The sequence below is a fragment of the Phoca vitulina genome, unplaced genomic scaffold, assembly GCF_004348235.1.
Source record: "Phoca vitulina isolate PV1807 unplaced genomic scaffold, GSC_HSeal_1.0 scaffold13, whole genome shotgun sequence".
NCBI classification, from domain to species: Eukaryota; Metazoa; Chordata; class Mammalia; order Carnivora; family Phocidae; genus Phoca; species Phoca vitulina.
Genome location: NW_022589716.1, coordinates 41,550,930 through 41,576,165, shown reverse-complemented (window position 1 = coordinate 41,576,165; position 25,236 = coordinate 41,550,930). Strand labels below are relative to the sequence as shown.

The 25,236-nt window shown below is 41.8% G+C and overlaps 1 protein-coding gene across 2 annotated transcripts in view; it reads left to right on the top strand.

Moving 5' to 3' along the window:
• The window catches only part of TAMM41 (TAM41 mitochondrial translocator assembly and maintenance homolog), a 56,397-nt gene that overhangs the window by 17,303 nt on the left and 13,858 nt on the right, over window positions 1-25,236 (top strand). For both annotated transcript variants that reach the window (XR_004300399.1, XM_032411946.1), the window contains 3 exons: window positions 9,355-9,500; window positions 19,650-19,815; window positions 21,095-21,157. Coding sequence is in view for 1 of the 2 variants with exons in the window: in XM_032411946.1 (XP_032267837.1) it covers window positions 9,355-9,500; window positions 19,650-19,815; window positions 21,095-21,157 (375 nt within the window). In the remaining variant the exon portion in view is untranslated. The remainder of the gene's footprint in view (window positions 1-9,354; window positions 9,501-19,649; window positions 19,816-21,094; window positions 21,158-25,236) is intronic.

Sequence of the window (25,236 nt, the reverse complement as noted above, 5' to 3'; positions counted from 1 at the left end):
CTGGTTTAACATTTATCAAATGAATCAGCGTCCCATACCTCATGAAGAATTAAAGCTATAATTTCTGCTCTAAAGAACTTCACATTAATAAACATGCAGTCATAGTGAGTCAATGATAGACTTAAAAAACAACACGTATAGAAAAGACAGGGAGTGTGAAAGAACACGGCTTGTTTAGGGAATCAGGAATAGATTGATGTGACTGAGGTCCATGGCTCATGGCAGGAGAAAATAGTACTTATTGTTACGTGCTCTCAATACTTTTGATCTAATAACTAGTTTAATCCTCGCAGTCCTCCTTTGATTTGCATGCTGATTTATTGCCCCATTTTAAGATGGGAAAACGGAGGCCCAAATCTGTCTGGTGGGTTCGTGGGTGGTGGAGCTGGAATTATAGCCCATGCTCTTCACCATTTAATTTCACTGCCTCTCAGGTATTTTGGACAAGAGGTTAGGCCCTGGCCAGGCCAGACAAGGCATTGAATACAAAGTTAAATGAGACTGGAATTTGACATCCCATACACAAGTAGGAGCCACGGGAGGTTTCAAGCATTGCGAGATGGCGTGAGATTTGTTGCTGTAGAAAGATCATCTTGCCAGCACTGTGCAGGAGGGAGGGAGACTAAAAACAGGGAAAAGTCTTACTCACTGAGCAAATAAGGACGAGCGTCTCCTATGCCAAGCACTCTTTAACCTCTGTGGATGAAGGAGGTAAATCAGGCAGGCATCATCCCTGCCATTGTGGGGCTTTCATTCCAGTTGAAAAGTCAGACAGCAGACTTGTGGCAGCGTTCAAACGGGAGGAAGACGAACGTGGCTTATGTTAGTGTAACCAGGGAGGGCTTCGGTGGGAGGTGACATTTGAACTGAGCACCAGTGGGTAAGGACCCACGAGGAGAGCCCACATGAGAGCCGTCTGGTGGAGAGGAGTCTAGTTAGGCTGTACCCGTGTCTGGCCCGCCTCGCACCCTTGGCCTCTGGAGCAGTTCTGTGGCACAAAGAGGCACGCTGTCCATCTTTGTTGGCTGGATAGACAGAGCGGAACCAGAGTAGCACCTCGGCGAAATGCACAAATTCTTGTGAGCAGAATTGACATTCAACCCTTAACTTCTTAAATTAAGTATCTTATTTTGTACCTTGCTGCTATTTTTTTTTTTTTTTAAACATTATATTATTTCATGGAAGGCAGAATTAGGGAAGTGTTTAAAAGCTGGGGCTCTAGAGTCAGAGGTCTGGGTTCAAAACCTGGCTGCACTCTTAATTTTTTGCCTTCAGGCAAGTTTCTTAGCTCCTTGTGATTCAGTTTCTTCATCTCTAAAGAAGGGTTTTATATGGATTAAATTAAATGATACATGCAAAGTTCTTAACACAGTGGCTGGCACATAGTAAATGCTCAATAAGTGCTATTCGTTGTTATTTTAGATACGTGTTTGTACTCACACAGCCACTTGATGTAATAAACAAAAGAAAGGGAAAGACCACAGTCAGACCTGAGTTTGAATACCGGCTTTCTAGACGTGCTTGAACATTCTGAAGCCCATCTTCTTACCTGTAAAACAGAATAACTGTCTTGTAATAAGGATTTCAATGAGATAATATAGATGAAAGTCCCTAACATCATACCTCATTGATAGTTGGTGCTTAGAAAATGATTGGTATTATTTATTACCGTTAACATATTATTCCTGGCCACACAGGTTTTTCTTAGGTTGAGACACCATTATTTGCTCATTCAGTGATAGACGGACACTCAGGTTGGCTCCATTTATCATAGTTTTATTAATGCCTCTGCTGTGAATCACTTTGGAGAAATTAGTTTGGTAGGGGAAGGGGGTCGAGGGGGCCACTAACTTCCTCCGACATGTTCTCCAAAATGCAGTTTTGTTGTCAGTTATAAGAATTACAAAACTTGTTACATGTTGACAAAAATTAGCAGGCATTAGAATCCACTTAGATCAGGTGGATTCATTTGGCCCTTTCCTGTCCTTGAGGAGTGAAAAACACCTTCAAGCACTCTTGTGTAAGAGAGAGAATGAGTTTCTTTCAACGCCAGATTGTCTGAACACAAGCTCAGCTACTTCTAGGAATCAGACAAAGCGAGGAAGTTGCCAGTTGAGTGATTCTTGGAGAAAAAAAAATTAGAAATGGGTGCCAGCCCTCTGAAGTGTGAGTAAACATCCTCATTTCTGGATCCTAGTAAAAGCCAGTAAAGAAACCATTTCTCTGGAGAGCTTTTAAGATTTATTCCACCAGAGTCGCACCATTTGAAACCTTGCAAGCGGTGTCATTGGATAACTTGAGTATTAGAGATTGACTATTTCAGTAATTTGGAAGCATATTTCTCTATGCTTGGCAAGCTTGAGCTTTTGCTGAAGGCTCAGTTGGAACTCTGTGCTCAGTCACTGGTTAATTTCTGAGAATGTAGTACTCCAGAAGGGATATTAATTGTCAATAATTCTTAATGTTTATGGATTACTTAATGTGTGTCAGATATTGTTCTAAGTGTTTTATATGTATTAACTCATTTAATGCCTGAATCTTATAAACTACCTACTGTTATTGCTTCCATTTTACATTTGAGGATACTGAAGCCCAGAGAAGCTAAGTAACTTGCCTTGGGTCAGGTAGCTTATGAGTACCAAGCTAGGACTTAAACACAGGTGGTCTGAAAAATAAATAAATAAATAAATAAACAAACAAACACAGATGGTCTGGTTCTAGAACCCTTTGCTCTTCTACTAAGGGTCTGTGGTGGTGGGTGTCGTTCCTGGTCCGTACCTGGGACAGGCTTTCCCCAGGCCCCAGGTCCCTGGGTGGCTCACCTCCCTCCCTAGCTGCCCCCCACCCCTGTCCTGTCATCTTTCTCTGCTTTGTTCTCTCCATAGCACTGTCTGAAATTCTGGTTATTTTATTTGTTTGTTGGTTGGTTTTTCTTTGTTCCACTACTAGAATGTAAAGGGCAGAAATGTTTGTCTTGTTTTGTTCACTCCTACCGCAGTCCTTAGAGTGGTACCTGACACATTCTAGGTGCTCAGTAAATATGGAATGAATGAATGGATGAATGACTGTAATATTGGTTCCTTCCTGAACCAATATTGTCAACCTGATTCCTCCCTATCCCTTTCTACACTCATCCATTTTGTGTTCGCTAAAGTGTGGAAAAGAAAAGGTGATTCATATTTATATCACCACGTACATCAGCTATTCTTTTTTTTTAAGATTTTATTTATCTGAGAAAGAGAGAGAGAGAAAGAGAGATGTGGGGGGAGGGGCAGAGGGAGAGGGAGAAGCAGACTCCCTGCTGAGCCGGGAGCCTGATGCCCAGCTCTATCCCAGGATCCCGAGATCATGACCTGAGCTGAAGTCAGATGCTTAACCGACTGAGCCACCCAGGCACCCCAAAGCTATTTATTCTTCTCTCATTGTCTTCCACATGCAAGTGGTGTGATATGGTGTCTTTTCTGCAGCCTTGGAGATATTTTGGGGAATGCATTTTGAATGGTGTGGTAGACTGCCTCCTAGAAATACTGTCCTAGTCATCTATGTTAAAATAAGTATTGTTTTATATACATACAGAAGAATGACTTTGGGCCCTTTTCTCATACTATGCACAAAATTAACCCAAAATGGATTAAGGATGTAAGAGTTAAATGTAAGAGCTAAAACTATAGAGCTCTTAGCAGAGTGACTTTGGGTTAGGCAGTGGTTTCTTAGATAGACACCAAAAGCACAAGCAACAAAGAAAAAAATAGATAAATGGGAAAACTGTTTGAAAATTAAACTTTTGTGCTGCAAACAATACCCTCAAGAAGGTGAAAAGGCAACCAATAACTTGGGAGAAGAGATTTACAAATTGTATATCTGATAAGGAATAACACCAGAATATATAAAGAATTCTTGGAATTCAATAAAAAGACAAATAACCCAATATTAAAATGGGCAAAAGATTTGATGGGCATGTTTTCAAAGAAAGTATACAAATAGCAAGTAAGCACATAAAAAGGTGCTCAACATCATTAGTCATTAGGGAAATGCCAGTGAAAACCCCAGAAATGGTGCTTCATACCCACTACAGTGGCTATAATAAAAAAGACAAGAACAAGTGTTGACAAGGATGCAGAGAAATTGAAACTCTCATGCATTGTTGATAGGATTGATTGTAAAATGTGCAGCTGTTTCAGAAAAAGAGTTCAGCCGTTCCTGAAGATATTAAACATAGAGTTACCATTTAGTCCAGCAATTCTATTCTCAAGTATCTACTCAAGAGAAATGAGAACACATATCTATACGAAAACTTGTACACAAATGTTCATCACAGCTTTGTTATAATAAATAGCCAAAAAGTGGAAACAACCCAAATGTCTAGCAGATGAGGAATGCATTAAAAAAATGTGGTATATCCATCCAGTAGAATATTATTTAGCCATAAACAGGAATGAGTATTGATACATGCTGCAATATGATGAACTAAGTCATAAAAGACCACTTATTGTACAATTCCATTTATATAAAATATCCAGAATAGGAAAATCTAAAATCTATACAGAAAGTAGATTAGTCTTTGTCTAGGGATGGAAGGATGGAGGGAGACAGAGTGTGCCTGCTAATGGGTACAGGGTTTCTTTTTGGGAGGCCAAAATGTGCTAAAATTAGATGGTTGCATAACCCTTTAACATACTAAAAATACTAAAAAAATTGTATATTTTACATGGGTGAATTATATGGTATGTGAATTATATCTTTTTTTAAAAGCTGTTAAAAAATGAATATTAGGGCCACCTGGGTGGCTCAGTTGGTTAAGCGTCTGCCTTTGGCTCAGGTCATGTGATCTCAGGGGCCTGGGATCGAGTCCCACGTCAGGCTCCCTGCTCAGCAGGGAGTCTGCTTCTCCCTCTCCTTCTGTCCCTCCCCCTGCTCATGCTCTCTCTCTCTCTCTTAAATAAATAAATAAAATCTTTAAAAAAAATGAATATTATTTGGGGCACCCAGATGGCTCAGTTGGTTGAGCATCTGACTCTTGATTTTGGCTCAGGTCATGATCTCAGGGTCATGAGATCAAGCCCTGCATTAGGCTCCAAGCTCAGCATGGAGTCGGCTTGAGTTTCTGTCCCTCTGCCCCTCCCCCCTGGGGTGCGCACTTTCTCTCTCTCTCTCTCAAATAAGTACATAAATCTTTTTTAAAAATGAATATTATTCTGCCATATCAACATCCAGTTTGGGCTACTATTCTTAAAACACTACCACGTAAGAAATACCCACTTCTGTAACCCACACTGAAATGATCTGTTTTCATAGCACTTCCTGCCTCAGGTAGGGCAAAGATCTTTATATCTCCAATGTCTGGCACAGCTCCTGGTACTTACTAGCCACCCAAATATTTATTGAACTGAAATAACAGCAGTATTGCAAGGAGTTTAAGAGAGGAAAAGTTAGCCAGTTATTATTTTCAAAGACTTAGGGCTTCCTCTACCCCCTATCCTTTCCCCATCCCATATGCATATCATAGCAACAGTACTATCTGCTTTACTATTTACAAAGCATTCACTACTGCCTTTACTCATTTAAATCTAAAAATAACCTTGTGAAGTCAGTGTGATGGTTACAGCCATTTTACAGGTAAGAAGACTGACTCAGAAGGGTTAATCTCCAGTCACCCTGGGACACTGCCAGACTTGAAAGCCAGGGCCTTTCCACTGGACAGTGCAGCCCCTTACATCCCTACATTCATAATAAGGCCCTTGGCCATTGGCAGCATGCTGGAATCACAGAGCGGGCCAACTATAGATGCTTTACAAGCCTCTGGGTTTACTTCATTTCAAAGTCGAAGAGAAATCCTTTTGGTCACCCATTGTTATTAGACTGGCAGTTTTCTGGCTTGAGCAGTCAAGAGTTAAACTTACCAGTAGAGGTATAAAATAAAATAAAAGTCAGCAGTCGGTTTTTCTCAATCCCTGTGTTTTGTTGCAAACATCTCTGGAGGTAAGAAAAATTGATTCTTATGATCAAAATGCTGGGTCATGCTGTGCCCACAATTTTATTCATTTTGTTCTGAAGAAATGGGTAATAAGCCCATTTTCTTGCTGTTCCCTGTGGCTGAGCTAGTTCGGCTGCACAGCAGTTGGAGAAATTCAATTCAGCAGACATTATTGATGCACCTTCCATGTGCCAGGCAGTGCACAAGGAGCTGGAGATACAGGGATGAATAAGCCCCAGTCCTTGTTCTCAGGGAGTCCAGAGAATTTTCCAGGCCCTTTAATCAGGACATGCAGATGCTCTTTGGGGGAGGCTTCGGATTAGTTTGCTTTTACATTTTGGTAAAATACAGCCACTCTTAGAACGTTACTATCTAAAATGTAAAAACTCCTTGTTGAATGTACAAGAAGAAGAAAAATGACACACATGTTTAGAACTCAATGGTGATACAAACTGATCTTTCACGTCAGAGCCAGCCATGTTGGTTTCAGAGTTGGATGACATTTTATCCCTTCCAAGATTGATAGAATCCATTTATAGGCTCTAAATAAAAGCCTGAGGATTTACACGATTAAAAGTTAACCCAGCTTCCTCTCCATGCATATTTGCCAAGTTAGCACGTCTGTGCACCCCACGCATCTATTTAAAAAGGCTAGAAGTAATATGCCAACATTATAGAAGTGAAGGAAATGAAGGAAAACTGCAAAGTAGAGTAATACTAGTCACTGAAAATGTCACTGCCTTGATCCCAGAGGTGGCTGGACCTTTGCACCTCAATCTCCTCATCTATAAAATTGGGAATACTTAATACCTTCTTTAGGAGGCTTTGCTAGGACTAAACGAGATAACAGCGAAAGGCGCACACACTCCCCAAAAAGCCCACAATAAATGTGGACTTATTAGAGCAAAAACATTTTTATGTAATCTTTTTGTCTCATTTTTCCTCTTTTTATACCAAGTTGTTTTCTTGTACTTTTGTGTCTTAGTTTCTTACTATTATATGATCATTTTCCATCTTGCTGTGTATGATTATTGTAATTTTTAATGGTTGCACACTGTTCCATGGTAGGGTATGGGAGTACCATTGTAACTTACCCATTCCTCTGCTGTTCGACGTTTGGGCTGCTTCCAGTGTTTCAGTATTATAAATAGTGCCTCAGTGAACGGTTGTATGTATGCAGTATATTCACCTACTTACTGGGAAATCTCAGGTAGGTGACTTCATCTCCGTCTTTGTTGCCCTGATGCTAAATGGGGATAGAATAGTATCTCTCTGAGAGGACAGAGATGTGTGGATTAAATGAATACAGCAAAGCACTTGCAGCAGTGCCTGGCACTTACCAGATGCTCAGCGAACATTACCTCGGGACCTCTGTTTGGGTCTGTTTTTTTAAGCTGGAGATGGGGTTGTTTCATCCACTGCTTTCCAAAGGATTTTACCAGTATTATGTGAAAGAACCAATTTCTCTAAACCCTCTCTAGCAGTCATCTCAGAATTTAACTATATAACTCTCTTTCCCTTTAAAATAATAGTGAAAAGGGGCGCCTGGGTGGCTCAGTGGGCTAAGCGACTGCCTTCAGCTCAAGTCATGGTCTCGGGGTCCTGGAATCAAGCCCTGCATTGGGCTCCCTGCTCAGCGGGGAGCCTGCTTCTCCCTCTGCTGTTCCCCCGCTTGTGGTCTCTGTCTCTCTCTCTCTGTGTCAAATAAATAAAATCTTTAAAAAAATAAAATAGGGACACCTGGGTGGCTCAGTCAGTTAAGTGGCTGCCTTTGGCTCAGGTCATGGGTCCTGGATCCCAGGGTCCTGGGATCGAGCTCCACATCGGGCTCCTTGCTCAGCAAGGAGCCTGCTTCTCCCTCTGCCTGCTGCTCCCCCAGCTTGTGCTCGCACTCTCTCTCTCTCTCTGGCAAATAAATAAATAATAAAATCTTTTTAAAAAAATAATAGTGAAAAAATAAGTTTGTCCATATTGGGGCAGCTTGTTATGACTGGAATTCACTTCTGCTCACTTCCCTCAACAAACTTGATGTCACAAACGTTGGGTTCCAGAGGCTGTTTATAAGTTTGTTTTCCTGAAGCTTGCAGTCCCCAGCTGCTTTCCACAAAATTGAAGTATAAGTGGGTCCTCTGAAGCTTCAAAACCCAGCATATTTTATTCCTTACTGAAGGATAGTAAAGATACTATTGGGTATCTGTATTTTTTCCAAAACAAAACAACAGTTTGGTCTAGTAATATCTGTTGTGGCGCATAATAATTTCAATGATTCCCTCTCCTGCCCATGCCACCCCCTCCAAGAAAATTAATTGGCAAGGGTAACCGTATGTTTGGGTTTGCCCAGTTTTTACTTATCCTGGTATAATTATTCATCATGCCCACCTCACCCTCAAAAGCAACCTAGTTCAAATGGTGAATTACACTGTCACCTGATCCCCGGGAATTTGTCAGTATCTGGGGTACCTGCCTACACTTGCTACCTCACTGCTTTCCTGGATGACTTTCTAACTGTCCAAGAAAAGTTTCAGTCACAGTGCTTTCGCCAGCCTTCACCTGGGAGGCCCTCACACGCACCCAGCCTTTTTTGAATGCACATTAGCCCAGTAGGCATTCCCTCAAGTTTGCACATTTCATCATCTTTTTCCCTCTACATCTTGCTGATCATTGTCAATGGCATAAGCAGGCCAGGGCACCTCAAATTTGTGTCAGAATGGCTCTTTGTCCTTCACAACTGTATTCTGCAGCTCAGTCCATCCCATAGGCAAATGTAACGTTCCTCATTTCTCACCACTTTGCAATGTAACAAATGGTATCTGCTTTCAAAAAGTTCATCTTAAATGTAAACCTCGTCTTACTAGGACTCTTAACACTCGCTGTGCTCTTGCCCTTACCAAATGTGATAGATAAAAGTTCTTTATATTCATAAAGTACCGCAAAAGCCCTTGCACAAATATAGCAAGGAGGTTCAAGCTGAGTAAACTGAGTAAGCAGTAGCAAGGACACGTCTAAGGTGACATACAGCCCCCAGGTCCATGATTGGTCACAGAGTTTTGCTCACAGGATGAAAGATTATAAGAATAGGTGCTTCTGCAATTGGAAAAACAGAAACAAATCAGCTTCTCAATGATGATTACCTTTTGCACTTAGGTAACTGCATTTTAACTGGCATCAAGGGCTTTAGGATTTGAGAGGCTCTGTTTTCCCCTAAACAAGTGCCTGCATTCCTTGGGTAATGTACTCACAGTTTTAAAGAAGAAAAACCAATGTTTTGAATGTGGGATGATGCTGTCTTGAACTAGCGTAGGATGAATGTGGGGCTGTAGTTTGTAGGTCAGGATGTGGACTCTCAATGGAAAATTTGTTTTTCCATTTGTTTTAACCAGGCGACTTTCGGATGGTGGTTGGAGAGGATAAGACAAAAGTGCTGAATATTGTGAAGCCCAACATAGCCCACTTTCGTGAGCTCTATGGCAACATACTGCAGGAGAATCCCCAAGTGGTGTATAAGATCCAGCAAGGCAGACTGGAGGTAAACTGTATGTGGGAAATAATTTATGGTGTTTCTAAGGCAAGAGCTATTTTAAGAGGAAGAAGTAAGGGTTAGAGCAATATGAGTAGTGTGATAACATTTACAGTTTAAAAAGTAGGTTTCAAATGTAAACATACTAGTGTATGTATTTGGAATAAAGCTAAAAGGTAACATAAGAGACTAGTAGTAAGAGGCCACCTTTGGGAAAGGGAACCTGGGGCTGATGTGGGAGAGGGACCTGTCTTTACCATGTGTATCTTTTTTGCCATTTGAAATTATTATGTGTATTAGTTACCAATCAAAAACAAGTGAAAATAAATTCTCAAATTTGGCGTCTTCGTCCCCAATCCTGCTTGCTTCCCCAGACGTAACCTTACTGACAGTTTGGCATATATTCTCCCAGATCTCTTTTTGGGTGCATTTTTGTATTTATTTGTACATATACACATGTATGAAGAAGTTTGGTCTTTTTTTGTTTGGTTTTGTTCTATATAAACAGACTTACACATAGTATTCTGACGCTTATTTTTTTCCTCACTTGTTATGTTTATTATGTCTTGGCTTTCCTTTTGATATATCAAATGAAACTTTGTTTCCAGGTATCTTTAAAAATGATATTATTAAGTATTTGAAAATAAATATTAAAGGACTTTTCCTTTGAGAAAGTAATTTGAATTTAAGATTTTTTAAAACTCGGGGCGCCTGGGTGACTCAGTCGTTGTGTATCTGCCTTTGGCTCAGATCCTGATCCCGGGGTCCTGGGATCGAGCCCCACATCGGGCTCCATGCTCCGTGGGAAGCCTGCTTCTCCCTCTCCCGCTCCCCTTGTGTGTGCTGTCTCTCTCATTCTGTCAAATAAATAAATAAAATCTTAAAAAAAAAAAAGATTATTTATTTATTTATTTATTTATTTATTTTTAAATATATATTTTTAAAGATTTTATTTATTTGTTTGACAGAGAGAGACACAGCGAGAGCGGGAACACAAGCAGGGGCAGTGGGAGAGGGAGAAGCAGTCTTCCTGCTGAGCAGGGAGCCCGACGTGGGGCTCGATCCCGGGATTCCAGGATCATGACCTGAGCTGAAGGCAGACGCTTAACGACTGAGCCACCCAGGCGCCCCAAAAAGATTTTTTAAAACTCTAGAAACCACAGAGTTGTTTTTTTTATGTATTTTACTTTTTAAATGCTCTTCCTCTCCAAATAATAGGGGCAATTAATTATTTTGAATATAGAATTAAGGGAATTTCTACAACTGAAAGGGAACTTTGAAAAAAAAAAAAAAAAGGAATTATTTTAAACAAACAAGAAAAGAGTAACATGAAATGCCCAGAATACCCACCAGTCAGTTGAACGAATTTTGCAAGTTTTTTTACTTTTTTACTTTTCTTAACGTAATGCATGCACGTGGTTTAAAAACCAAACGGGACCTCAAGGTTTATAACAAAAAGTAGCAGTTCTGTACTCGGCACCTTCCTGCTTCTCAGTGCTACTTCCCAGAGGCGACTGCTTTCATCTCGTTAGTGGGTCCTGTGTTTACCTCCCTGTTTCTAAACAATATAATTTGACTGTGATCTCTTGATTTTTTTTCTGTTTCATACTTTATTTTTGTCCTCCATCTATGGAAGATGAGGATTTTTTTACTCTCTTTTGTCACTCCCATTAACATGCACGCACGTGTGCACACTTGCACACACACACACTTCCCTTCCTGCCTCACTCCCTCTTGCTCCACATACAGTGATTTCATAATTTTTGGTTAGGTTAATATTCACTATTTACATTATTATGAAACTTACTTTTTCTTCATTGCTGAGATATACTACTTTGAAATTTCCTTTCCTGCACAAATTTGTTTTTCTTGGAGTTAATAATTGTCTCATTTTCTTCATTTGCTTGATTTTCTTTGTTCCTGTCACTAATTCATACCCTCTTACAAATCTGTATAGCTTCTCTCATCATACACCAACACCTCAGGTATTTTCTGTTTCTTGTTTTTCTTGGGGCCGTTTCTTCCTGGAGCTCCATGTGCCCTGTTCTTTCTGGACTGGTTGTTTTCTAGGCTTGTGGCACGGCTCTTCTCCTGGAGCATCTTTTCATTATTACCCTGAGGGTTCTGTCTGCCTCTCTCCTTTGCTAGGTTTTGATTTTCTGCATCTTTTATCTTCCTTTTGCATGGCTGCACTTTAATTTTGGTGAAATATACCTTTTAGTACCTCTCTAACATAGGTTGCGAGGAAGGTACATTATTTGAGACCATGTACATCTGAACATTCTACCCTTGCACTGATAGATAGTTTGGGCTACATATCACATTCTAGGTTGGAAATAATTTTCCCTCAGACTTTTTAAGACATAGCATCATTTCTTCTAGTTTCTAAGTGTTGTGTTTAAAAGTCCAGTGAGGTACATTATTTGAGACCATGTACATCCGAACATTCTACCGTTACACTGATTGATAGTTTGGGCTGCATATCACATTCTAGGTTGGAAATAATTTTCCCTCAGACTTTTTAAGTCATAGCATCATTTCTTCTAGTTTCTAAGTGTTGTGTTTAAAAGTCCTGGGTGGCTCAGTCAGTTAAGCGTCTGCCTTTGGCTCAGGTCCTGATCTCAGTGTCCTGGGATCGAGCCGCGTGTCGGGCTTTCTGCTCAGTGGCGAGTCTGCTTCTCCCTCTCCCTCTGTGATCTCTCTTGCTCTCACTCTCTCTCAAATAAATTAAAAAAAATAGTAATAATAATTAAAGTCCAGTGACATTCAGAATGCTATCCTTTGGGGGCATCTGGATGGCTCAGTCATTGGACGTCTGCCTTCGGCTCAGGTCATGATCCCAGGGTCCTGGGATCGAGCCCCTCATTGGGCTCCCTGCTCAGCGGGAAGCCTGCTTCTCCCTCTCTCACTCCCCCTGCTTGTGTTCCCTCTCTCACTGTGTCTCTCTCTGTCAAATAAATAAATAAATAAAATCTTTAAAAATAAATAAATAAAATTAAAAGAAAAAAGATTGCTATCCTTTGGATGTGACCTTTTTAGCTCTAGGACAGTGTTTAGGATCTTTTCCCTTTTTCCAGTCTTAAATTTCGTGATGATTTGTCTTTGTATATGTGTTTTTCACTATTATTCTGGCACTTCATGAGCCTTTTCAGTCTGGAAACTCGTGAGCTCCAATTCTAAGAAATTTTGTTATTTCTGTAATAATTTCTTCATATCCATTTTCTTACTTTGTTCTTTTTGGAATTCCTGTTAGCTGGTTGTCAGACCTCCTGGTTTGATCTTTTTAATTTCTCTTTCCTCCTTCCTGTTTCTTCGGGGTTTTTGTTCTGCTTTCCAGAAGAATTTTTCAAATTGATCTTCTAGCACTGCTATTAAATTTTTAATTTCCTTTGAATGTTCTTTTTTTCTTACAGCATCCTGTTCTTGTTTTCCAAATGCATTATCTTTTATCACCCCTCTAGTGGTCTTTATTATAATTTTTGAAATTTTATCTTGCTCTCTACATTGTCTCTGTTTCTCTTGGTGTCAGTATCTGTAGAATTTCTCCAAAGGGACATCATCTATTCCCTGATTTGGGATCAGGAAGAATAATGTGCTTAGCTGCCAACTTTCAGAAAACTGAGCAAGGGGAAAGGGCTGGGAATTTTCTTTAACCCTGAAGATAAACCATTCCAAATTCCTCACTATGGCCTGGGAAAGCCTGCATGATCTAAATTCTAATTGATCTCTTATCCTGGGGAAGCTTACAAGAGTAAGATTCGTGGGCCAAATTACAGTTCCCAGCGCTGCTGAGGCTGTAACTGACGCCCACCTTCTCCTTCCCATGCTACCCGTTCAAAACTCCCTTCACCCCCATCTGGCACTTGTGCTGGGCTCGACGAGGTGGCCCAAACCCTCATCCCTGAGGCATCTGAGACCTGGTCACCTTGCCTATTTCAGGCTATGATTGCTGCCCTTTCCCTTTACCGTCAAAGTTGGGCACAGGGTACTAAGAGATGTGTACCAGCAGCCCTACCTCTGATGATCAGGATCAGTTACTTCTGCCACTGTGGCGCTACTCCTTTCTGTGTCTGCTGGACTTTGAGCGTGGAATCTGAAGAGAGTAGTGGCAGTCATAGCTTTAAGTTTAAAGTCCTAAAGTTGTAGGGATGGGAAGCACACATTTCCTGAGTGCGTCACTGGGAACAATGGGAAGCAAGGTACTTCTTCCGTCCCTTGGTTCCCAGACCTATGCATTCCACCAGTTGGGAATGAGGTACTATATAACGGGCATTAATTTAGGATGTGTACTGTACCCCATTCTCACAGGGTATCATCTCCAAGCTGCTGGCTCAGCTGTTCCTCATTGCTCTGTCATAGGATTTTTTAATGATGGCACTCTTAGCATTTTAGGCTGGATAATTCTTTGTTGCGTGGACCCCAGATTTCCCCTTTTTGAGAACTGTTCTATCAGTTTGGTAGCTTTGGTGCAGTGTATGGTAGGAAGAGTGGAGTCATGGTCCTGTGCCCATTGCTGTACCTCTGTACCTCTTCTGCTCTAAAATGGGTCCCATAAGTGATGTTACATGGTACAGCCATGTTGGTGAAGCAAGCATTCTGTAGGCCCTGTAATGGTGCTGGCTAGGTCCTGTGGGCAAGAAGGGCAAACCCATGCTCAGAATAGGTGTTACTTCCAATTAAGATGAATTACTGCCCCTTCCCAGGTGGAAAGGGTCTGATGTAGTGAACTTCCACCAAGTGGCTGGTTAGTTTCAAGAGATGATCCTGGGCGCCTGGGTGGCTCAGTCGGTTAAGTGGCTGCCTTCGGCTCAGGTCATGATCCCAGGGCCTGGGATCGAGCCCCGCATAGGGCTCCCTGCTCGGCGGAGAGCCTGCTTCTCCCTCTCCCTCTGTCTGCCCCTCTGCCTGCTTGTGCTCTCTCTCTCTCTGTTAAATAAATAAATAAAAATCTTTAAAAAAAAAAAAAAAAAAAGAGATGATCCTATTACCAGGATCTCAGCGTTGGCTTCTGTTGCTGTCAGGATAGACCTTAACAACAGCAGTAGCTAAGTCAGCCTTGGACCTAGGCAGAGCCTCATTCCCTGCCACTATGGCTACTCCTTTTAAAAACCATTGTGCCAGGGGCACCTGGGTGGCTGAGTCGTTGGGCGTCTGCCTTTGGCTCGGGTCGTGGTTCTGGGATCCTGGGATTGAGCCCCGTGTCGGGCTCTCTGCTCGGCGGGAAGCCTGCTTCTTCTCCCTCTCCCACTCCCCCTGCTTGTGTTCCCTCTCTCGCTGTGTCTCTCTCTGTCAAATAAATAAATAAAAATTTAAAACAAAAAAACAAAAAAAAACCATTGTGCCAGCACTGGGATGACAGAGACTAGTGAATTAACTGGCTGAATTGTTCTTTTGGTTATTGTTGATTCTTCTGTGAAGGATGCTTTCTCGTGGACGTTAGCAAAATACAAAGATCTTCACACTTTGTGCACAACTCCCATAGATCCATCCACATGCCTTTTCTCCCTAGTTTTTTGTCTTTAGTCTTCCAGTCTTTTTCCTTTCGGGCCCAACCAACCAGCGAACCATGCTTCACTCCCCATGGGTCTTTGTATCTTCTTTCCTGAGGCCACTTTTTCCATGTAAAGTGGATGACCAGGTGCACTGCCTGAAGCATACCCATTTGGGAGTGATTTCGCCTCATTAATGTCTTTCAGGGCTATCCCTGAGTGAAGCTGTAATGCATCATTTTCAGCTTGTACATACCAAGCCAAATCATCCATGCAGCAAGTTCATCCTTTATCCTCCAAAAGCCAGTCACAAGGGATCCTCCATGTAGCCATATGCATGAACCAGTGGAGAAATAGGATGGTATGCACTGGTACAACAGTGCATAGTGGATATTATGGGGCCTGGGTTTCCTGTGTGTGCAGCTTACTTGTGCCCTCTGGCCTTACTCATGTCGAATGCTAGTGTATCTCTTCTATCTTACAGTGGATTACTGTAGAGCCTGCCTGATCTTAAGATTTGGTGAATATGAGAGATCTCAGCTCGTGATGGGCAGTTCTTGATGCATGGTCTTTTGTTGCTCCATGGTTAGAAGCTCCATCTCTACCAGGGTCTCATATCTAGGAGCTGATTTCAAATGAGGTCTTGTTTTTCACTGCAGATGGCATGGTCTTGCTGTAGAATCCTAGCAGTCTACATTGTGATTCTCCTACTGGGAGCCTACCACAAGCTTCCTGTGGCTTCTTTTAGCGAAGACACCTTTAACGCTATAGAATTTGCAGGGTTGTATGGCCCAAGTGGGGGGCTGCTTGCTCTGCTGCCTGGATCTGTTGCAGAGCTCTTTTCTGCTCTGAGCCCCACACACCTGGCATCCTTTTTTACCACTTGGTTAATGGGTCTGAACATTACAGCCAAGTGTGGAATCTGCTGCCTCCAAAACCTGAAGAAGCTTACCAAGCCTCATGCTTCACTCTTAGCAGTGAGAGGTGCGAGATGCAAGAAGTTGATCTTTACTTTGGAGAGGATGTCCCACCATGCATCAGACCACTTGACCCCTAAACACTTCACTGATGTGATAGACTCCTGAAACGTCGTAGGGTTTATCTTCTATGCCCTGGAGTACATTTATCTACCAGGCACTCCAATGTACTTGTCCCTGTTGTTTACCAGGTAACAGTAGCAACATACCGTTGATGTATTGGATCAGCCTGAGATTATACAGAATGTCCACATAGTCTGGTTTCCTTGGGATATCTTACGACAGAGGATGGGAGAGTTAACATAGCCCTGAGGCAAACCATAAGATACACTATTGTCTGTCTCATGAATGCGAGCTGCTTCTGATCCTCCTTCCTAATAAAGATGGAAAAGAATGCATTCCCCATGTCTTGGCCCCTTCCAGATACCTGCGGTTCTGTTGACTTGCTCTAACAGATTTACCATGTCCAACACAGCAGATGTAACTGGGACTTCTCCTTGGTTGAGTTGTGGTAGTCTGGATAATCTTCCAGAACCCATTTGGATTTTGCGAGGGCCAGACTTAATGGAAATATGATGGGGACTATTAGCCTTTGTATTAGTCAGGGTTCTCCAAAGAAACAGAGCCAGTAGGATGTATATAGAGAGAGAGAGAGATTTATTTTAAGGAATTAAATCATGGAGGCTGACGAGTTTGAAATTTGCAGAGCATGCCAGCAGGCTGGAGACCCAGGGAAGAGTATATTGTAGTTTTTTTAAGTCTGAGGGCAATCTGGAGGCAGAATTCCTTCTTCCTTGGAGACTTTAGTCTTTTTTCTTAAGGCCTTTGACTGATTAGATGAGGCCCACCTGCATTATAGAGGGTAATCTGCTTTACTCAGAGTCTGCTGACTTAAATGTTAATTATATCTTTAAAAAATACTTTTATAATAACATCTGGACTAATGTTTGACCAAGCAACTGAGCACTATAGCCTAGCCAAGTGACACAAAACTAAACATCACACCCCTGCATCATTTAGGTTTACAGATAGCACTAATCTCTGCTTTTCCTCCTGAGATGTGGTGTTTGTTGTTGTTTTTAATTACTATTTTGTATAAGAGGTAAAATGGCAGCTTCATAGGCTTCCACTTGGCCTTCCATAGTATGTCAGCTCTAAAATGCCATCATAGAGTATGCTCTTTAGGACTGCTCCTGGTACCTATTGGGTAGGATCGGGATTGAGTGGATTTGAAACAAGCCCTCATCTGATCCTACGGTGGCACTGTGGAACTGGATGGCCTTTCCTGGTTGTCCCAGCTTGGGGCAGAGAGGCCAGGCCTTTGTACTCCTGCATCGTCCAGTCATTGGATCCAGGCAGCTCCCTTTGGCTGAGGACAAGTCTAGGAGGGACTCTAAGAGAGGGATTCAGCCAACTTTCCCAGCAACTAGTGAAATGAGTACCTTGGCCCTTAAGCCAGCATCTGGGTGGTACAACACAGCATCCAGTATCAGATGACCACATCTGCTTTTTTAAAACATCAGCTTTATTGAGATATAATTCACATACCATAAAATTCAGTGGTTTTTAGTGTATTCACAGAGTTGTGCAACTATCACTACAGTCTAATTTTACAGCATTTCCATCACTCCAAAAAGAAACCCCACATCCGTTGGTAGTCCCTAGCTTCCCCTCCCGACAGGCTACCAATAATCTGTTTTCTGTCTCTATGGATTTGTCTATTCTGGACACTTCATATAAATGGAACCATACAGTATGTGGTCTTACCTGTTTTTAAAATGCAGTTTGACTTTCACGATTTTTTTAAAAATTTCTTCTCCTTTATTTACTGATTCTCACGATTTAACTGAATGCTTTCACTTCCATGTTTTAATGAGAATCAAAAAGGATAATTACATAGAATTTAACAATTTATTTGAAAATGTCACCTAATATTTTGTCTTTCAAGCAAAAATTCCAGTGCATTCTTTTCCTCAAGAGAAAGCAGTGGCAAATACTCTTTTTTTAACTCCTCATATTACTCAAGCCATTTTGGTATCTCTGAAATTCCTGAAAGCTTCATAGATAAAGCCTTACAGTAATAGAAGATCCTTTTGACTAATCTCAATTCTTAGCCCCAAAATATGAGTCCATAAATGTTATTTCTAATATATTATACAGTAATGTCCACAGTTTTTGTCATTTATTGAAGCAAAGCTAAATAGAGTTCAAATCCTGTGAATTTAGAATCTTTTTAATGATAAATATGAAATATTCAGGTTAAAAAAAAAACAACCTTAATTTTTACTGGAGCCACTAGATAATAGTACTTTGTTCTTCTTTGCATAAATTTTATAGAAAACTAGAAAATCTAGACATTACTACTCATATACTTATTAAATGAAAAAAAGTGGTAGAATGAGTGAATTCTAAGTGTTAATAAGAAAGTTAGTCATATCTGGAAAATCTGAATCTAAAATTTAATACATTCATTTGTCTAGTTTTTTTCTTACTGTTCTCTTAGTCAAAGTTAAAACCTAAACATTTGTTGAAAGAATACAAGGCAGGGCGCCTGGGTGGCTCAGTCGGTTAAGCATCTGCTTTCGGCTCAGGTCATGATCCCGGGGTCCTGGGATCAAGTCCCGCATCGGGCTCCCTGCTCAGCGGGAAGCCTGCTTCTCCCTCTCCCACTCCCCCTGCTTGTGTTCCCTCTCTCGCTGTGTCTCTCTCTGTCAAATAAATAAATAAAATCTTTAAAAAAAAAAGAATACAAGACAGATTCTTACCTGAAAAATAATGGGATGAGCCATTCATTGAGGGCGGTGCTACTGGTTCTCACCTTGGCAGGCAGGCAATGTTTACATGATTTTGTAAAAACTTAGTTCCGTGAAGTAAAATATGTTAGACTAGGAGTTAGGCAGGCTAGGTGTGGCCTCGGCTCTGTGGCTAACTTTGGATTCAAAGTCAAGTCTGATGCACAGTTTCTATGTTTTATTTCTGTATTTCTCTTTCAGCTTGATGTATTTAGAATATGTGGGGCACAGAAACCACTGGTGTAATTTAATCGTACTTAAGAAATAATGACAACTAAGTTTTATTGATTCAGTTATTCATTCCCTTACTCAACCAGTGTTTTTTGACTACCTACTGTGTGCCAGGGGATTAAAAGCGAGTAAGTTTAGTCCTTGTCCTCAGTTTATTCCCACAGTTAATGAAATACAGCATGATGAATAAAAAGGCCCAGAAGGCAGGAGACATGAGGTTAGACGCTGCTCTGTCCGATTGGTGGTATGACCCTGGCTGTGTCGCTCAGTGCCCCTGTGTTTAAAGTGGGAGAGAGAGTCTGAGTGCCTGGATTTGCTGAGCCTCAGTGAATGTTAGCAGCAGCCTCACTTCCTTCAACTGCTGGATGTAAGACAAATAGAAATTTTAAAACTGAGAGTCAGAAATTGATCCTTTAAAGAGGCTTCTATTCTTTTCTCATGTGAAAGTAGACTACTGTAGGAAAAGAGTTGGCCTTTTTGAAGGAACTTAGCATCTGAACTCTTGTGCATTCAGTTTCAGAAAGGAGCAAGTCTCCTTAGTGTGCTGCCCAGTCTAGGGAATGGGTTCATGTATGTTTATATGACTTGAAAGAGAAGCCATGTTTCTTTGAATTGTTATAGAATTCAAAGAACTTTCCATAGACATTTTCTTTTTTTTTTCCCCATTAGATAGATAAAAGCCCAGAAGGACAATTCACTCAGCTAATGACATTGCCCAAAACCTTACAGCAACAAATAAATCATATTATGGACCCTCCTGGAAAAAACAGAGATGTGGAAGAAACTTTATTGCAAGTTGCTCATGATCCTGACTGTGGAGAAGTGGTGCGACTAGGTATGTTTATGGATTTGATGTCAAGGAAGTGCTTGCCGTGGGTAAAAAGCAAACTTTGTGACTGAGATGTATTCTTTATTCTTTCTTGCCTAGAGAGATTGAGAGACAGATTGTCTCAGGGAAGAAGAAAGCACTAACAATCTGGGGTTTTTCCAAATCTAAATTGTCATTTGTTTGAAGTAGGGTGGTGAAAGTACTTCTGTTTTCAGATTCCTGGGTCCTAAATCACTGTCAAAGGGGGAAACAATGTTTGTTTTGGTTCCAAGAGCATACTTCTAGAAGTTATTCCAAAGACTCCTCTGTGTCCTTCATGGTGGTCTGAGAAAGAAGGAGACTGGTGCCATTTTTAGTGCTTTTCTAACATGAGGAACACAGCTTTCATCAGCCGACTCCCGTTCAGTGTGTCTCATCATGTGTTCCGTCAGTTCCCTCTGACATGGCCCATGTTCTACATATTATCCCCAGGGCCTTCCCAATGTTTACCCAAAAATCTTATCTTCAGAGACCCACTTCCCTTTGAGGCGTTAAAGATAATTCACAAGGGCTGACAGTAAAAAATAATCATAATTGAAAAGGACTCCCGTCCCCAGATGAGCACGTTCTCCTGTTTTATTGAGTAAATATTTCCTGAGCTCCTCAAAGATGCAAGCTACTGCCCCAGATGCCCCTCCAGTGATGCACTCTCCCAGGAACCTGCCCCAGGCTGTCAGAGCATGCGTTTAGGTTCCCAGGTACCTATTCTGAAGATAAGTGAAGAGCCAAGTTGTTTGTTTTCATTTTAACATGATTCTGGTCACAATATGATCTCTGCTGCCTTTGTGAGAGGATGAAGGACTGAGGAGTCCAGTGTATGTTTTCAGAATGGAAGTTTTTCTCCTAGGCAGAAACTTTGGGTTCTTTTTAATCATTTCACATCTTGGGGTTGAGATCCAGCCTCCTTAAGCAGATTTAAAGTCATAAAATGACCTTTGAGGGTGACTTGACCCCCCCCCATTTTAATTAAGGTGAGGAGGTCCAGGCCCAGAGGGGAGCAGGCATTTGCCTGAGCTCACACGGCTGGTCGGTGGGTGACACGGCTGGTCGGTGACACGGCTGGCAGCTCCGGTCTCCTGGCCCTTAATCCTGATACCCCTTCCACTGTCATTCTGCGACACCAGGGCAGAGCTGGATTTGCTGGTTTTCTTGGATAACTGGAAAGAATATTTCGTTTTAGGTTTTAAAAGTGTTAAGATGACTAACATCTGGCTTTTTTGGCATCCTTGCTGGTTTTCTCTCACAGGGCTTTCAGCAATTGTGAGACCTTCTAGTATGAAACAGAGCACCAAAGGCATTTTCACTGCTGGTAAGAACTTTCGAAAATCCATGGTGGTTGTTTGTTGTTGTTGTTTTGTTTTTGTTTTTGACAAGAGTTACGTTTAATTCACAATGTAATGAAGGTTACAGGTAAAAAGCTACATATAAAGCATGAAAAGGCCTATTACGCAAATGTACATATTTCTATACAAAGCTCCTATCACCGTTTGCCACCCTCGTCTCCTATGTTTGTTAGCTGGGCCGAGTCCTGGAGCTCTGGGTTATGCGAGCTCTCAGTCAAGGGAGGGGGCAGGGGGAGAGCTTCTGAACCAACATCTCAAAACGTCCTCTTAGAGACATCAGTTATTTGCAAAGTAAAATCATTTCCTTTTCGGAGATCCAGGCTTAATGTACCTGCTGGATTGAGTGGCCTCAGCATTCCTGATTAAAACGTAAAGCTGCATCTGTATCCTGCAAGTACTTCTGAAGTGCTGAAGTGTGGTGGTCGTGAATTAGGACATAGCACTGGTGTACAGACAGGCAGAACAGCACTGTCATCTGATCTAAAACCGTCAGACCATGTGAGGTGCTGTTGGAAGCCTTACTGCCCCTCTCAGTTTTCCGAATATCTCCTTGTATGCAGGTTATCCCCTCATTTTAGGATTTATGAAAGTCACGTGCATATCGTTGCCAAAGCAGTAGTACCTTGCGCTTCTCCCCCCCCCGCCCCAATTTCCCCTCTCCAGAGACCACTGCTGCTAACTCTCCTAGTGACTTGGTTTTATGTCCACTGTCAGTTTGCTAAATAGTAGGCGTATACTGCTGCTTCTCTCCTTTTCCGTTGTCGGCATCATCTGTGGACTTCTCACTCTGGCAGATTCGAATTCAGCTCTTGTACCCACCCCACCGCACACGCTCACCCCTCCCTTCCCTGGGTCCTCGGGTAGTTGCTGTGTAGCTTTGGTGAAGCCAGTCGTCAGAGTTTACAGCGTATGACTCTGTTACTGTGATTCATAGATGGGCTGTATCATACACTTCTCCTTCCATGCACGACTTTCTTTTCCCACGGAGATTGTCTTCCCCTGTCTCGTGGGAGGGATCCCCTGTCTCCTGTCTCTTGTGTCTTTTACTTTCGTGGTGTACACTCTCATTTTGGTGAGGCACGCCTCCAGTAACTTCCTGAGAAAGGATGCAGGGAGGCAAACTGGGAGACCGTGAATAACTAGAAATATCTTTAGCTTACCCTCACATATAATTGACACTTAGGCTGGAGATGGATTCGAAATCATTTTTTTAAGAATTTCGATATCATGGGGCGCCTGGGTGGCTCAGTCAGTTAAGCGGCTGCCTTCAGCTCAGGTCATGATCCCAGGGTCCTGGGATTGAGCCCCACATCGGGCTCTTGCTCAGCAGGAAGCCTGCTTCTCCCCTACCTGCCACTTCCCCTGCTTGTGCACTCTCGCTCGCTCTCTGTCAAATAAATAAATCTTTAAAAAATAAAAAAAAGAATTTCGATATCATTATTCCAATTATCTTCTCACTTGAGGATTGCTGTCAAGGTCCAAAGCCATTCTGATTCTCAGTCCTTTGTTCCTTTGTGTATATTCTTTCTGGAAGCCGGTTAGGTCTTCACTTGCCCCCAGGGCTCTGACATTTCTCAGTGATATGCTTTGATAATGAATCTGTTTTTATCTACTTTACTGGGTACTCATTGCCTTTTCATTTTGGAACCTCAGAAAATAAGAATATAAGAAATTTTTCTTTTCTTTTTTTTTTTTTTTTACCTTCTTTGCATCTGTTTTCTCTCTTCTCTTTCTGGAACTCCTTTTATTCAGATATTGGACCTCCTCAAAGAGCCCTTTCGTTTTCTTTCTTTTGTCTCCTATTTTTTATCTCTTTTTGCTCTGTTTTCTGGGAGATTTTCTCAACTTTAGCTTCCAACCCTTCTTGAGTATTTTATTTCTGCTATTGTATTTTTAATTTCCAGGAGCTCTTTCTGTGTTCTTTTTTTATTCTCTGAATGTACATTTTTGTTTATTTTTTTGAAGATTTACTTATTAGAGCGCGCACACATGTGTGCACTCGAGCAGGGGGAGGGGCAGAGGGAGAGGTAGAGAATCTCAAACAGATTCCATGCTGAGCGCAGAGCCCTATGTAGGGCTCGATCTCATGACCCTGAGATCATGACCTGAGCTGAAATCAGGAGTTGGACACTTACCCAACTGAGCCACCCAGGCGCCCCTGAATATATATTTTTCAAAAAAATTTTAAAACATCCTGTTCTTGTTTTATGGGCTTAAGCATTTGAACGTATCTTTGGATATTGCCACATTGCCCTCCAGAGTGGTTATATCAATTTATAGTCCTACTAGCAGGAAATGAGAGTTCTCTTTTCTCCCCATTCTCTCCAACACTTGGTATTGTCAAATGGTGGACTTTCCTAGTTCAGTCTTTCTTTATGTGACCATCTACTGAGCCTCTCTAATGTGCCAGCCATGCAGGATACAAAAGTGAACACACCGTCCTGCCTTCAGGGAGTTCATAATCTAGAAGGGGAGACAGATGTGTAAATAGAAATTTGCAGTACTGGGTGATAGATGGCACAGAGGTAACGCCATGTAGGGAGTAATCTTTCAGCCTGATTCTGATCTCTGGGCTGAAATTGCCAGGAAGTTGGCGTGGTCACACCTCTTAACCTCTCACCCCAGCTTCCTGGATACCCAGCTGTGTTTGGCCCCAAGGACACAGTGCTGCCCCTCCTGAGTCTTTGGAAAGATTCGGCCAAAAATTCAACAAAGATTTAGTAGCTCGTGTGCCAAATCTACTCAGCTGAAGATCTTCCTACTGTGCAGGAGTGCATAGCTTTGCATTTCCAATTAAGATATTTATTTGATCTATGTTCCTGCTGGTTTATCCTGGCAAGGCTGAAGATGAGGTGTTTTTGTTTGCTTGGGTGGTTCAGACTATTAATCTGTGATTTGCATGATTGCAGCTTCTTGGGTGAGGCTGAATGCTTTGGGTTTTCTTTCTTTTTTTTTCTATTTTGGGCTTCTTGTCCCATAAGGAATTATTAGATTTATGGATTTTTTTTTTTTTTAGCTGTGATCATGTGTTACAGGGTTTTTAAATTTTTCTTTTCTTTTAGAAATACATATTAACATTTTTACAAATGAAATGACAGGATGTTTGAGATTTGCTTGAAAATAAAACATGGTGGAGGGAAGGGGGTTAGGGGTAGAGGACACAAAATTTGCCCTGAATTGATATATTGTTGAAGCTGAGTGAAGAAACATGAGACATGATCTACTCTTCTTTTATAAGTTTGAGTTTTTCTCTAATAAAATGTTTTTAAAAATCTGTCATCATTGGGGCGCCTGGGTGGCTCAGTCGTTAAGCGTCTGCCTTCGGCTCAGGTCATGGTCCCAGGGTCCTGGGATCGAGCCCCACATCAGGCTCCCTGCTCCGCGGGAAGCCTGCTTCTCCCTCTCCCGCTTCCCCTGCTTGTGTTCCCTCTCTCGCTGTGTCTCTCTCTGTCAAATAAATAAAATCTTAAAAAAAAAAAAAAAATCTGTCATCATCACTTCTTGACCCTTCAACCTGAAATGAATCTTTGGTCCTCTTTCCACCTGCTCTTTCCAGTGGCCAGCAGAGGGCAGTGGGTGACACAAAGCCACAGCCCAGTTTTCCTGTGGCCACCCTGGCGCCCAGGGCTGGTTCCTGTGCGTGCTCACTGCCTGCTTCCCTTTCCTTTCCGAAGATGCCTTATTGGACCGTGGAAGGCCAGAGTACCAGAAGGTGTGCAGTCTGCTCTGCGCGTGCAGAAACTGTGGAAAGTGACCAAATGTGGGTTTACCTTATGCTCTGGTTTCTCTGGTTTTATGGTGCTTGTGGGCTGTGATGAAGGCAGCTCAGGCCAAAGGCCCAGAGCCTGGGGCTCATATTCCAACTTAACTACTGTGACTTGGGCAAGTTACCTGATTTTTTTGAGTTTTAATTTCATAGAGATAATTATACCTGCCTCACCAGGTTGTGAAAATTACATCTTATGATAAATAAAGCCATCTGGCACAGTGCCTGGACTTTCTCTTTTTGGTATCATTACCTAGAAGTTGCCTGACCCCTCTTTAG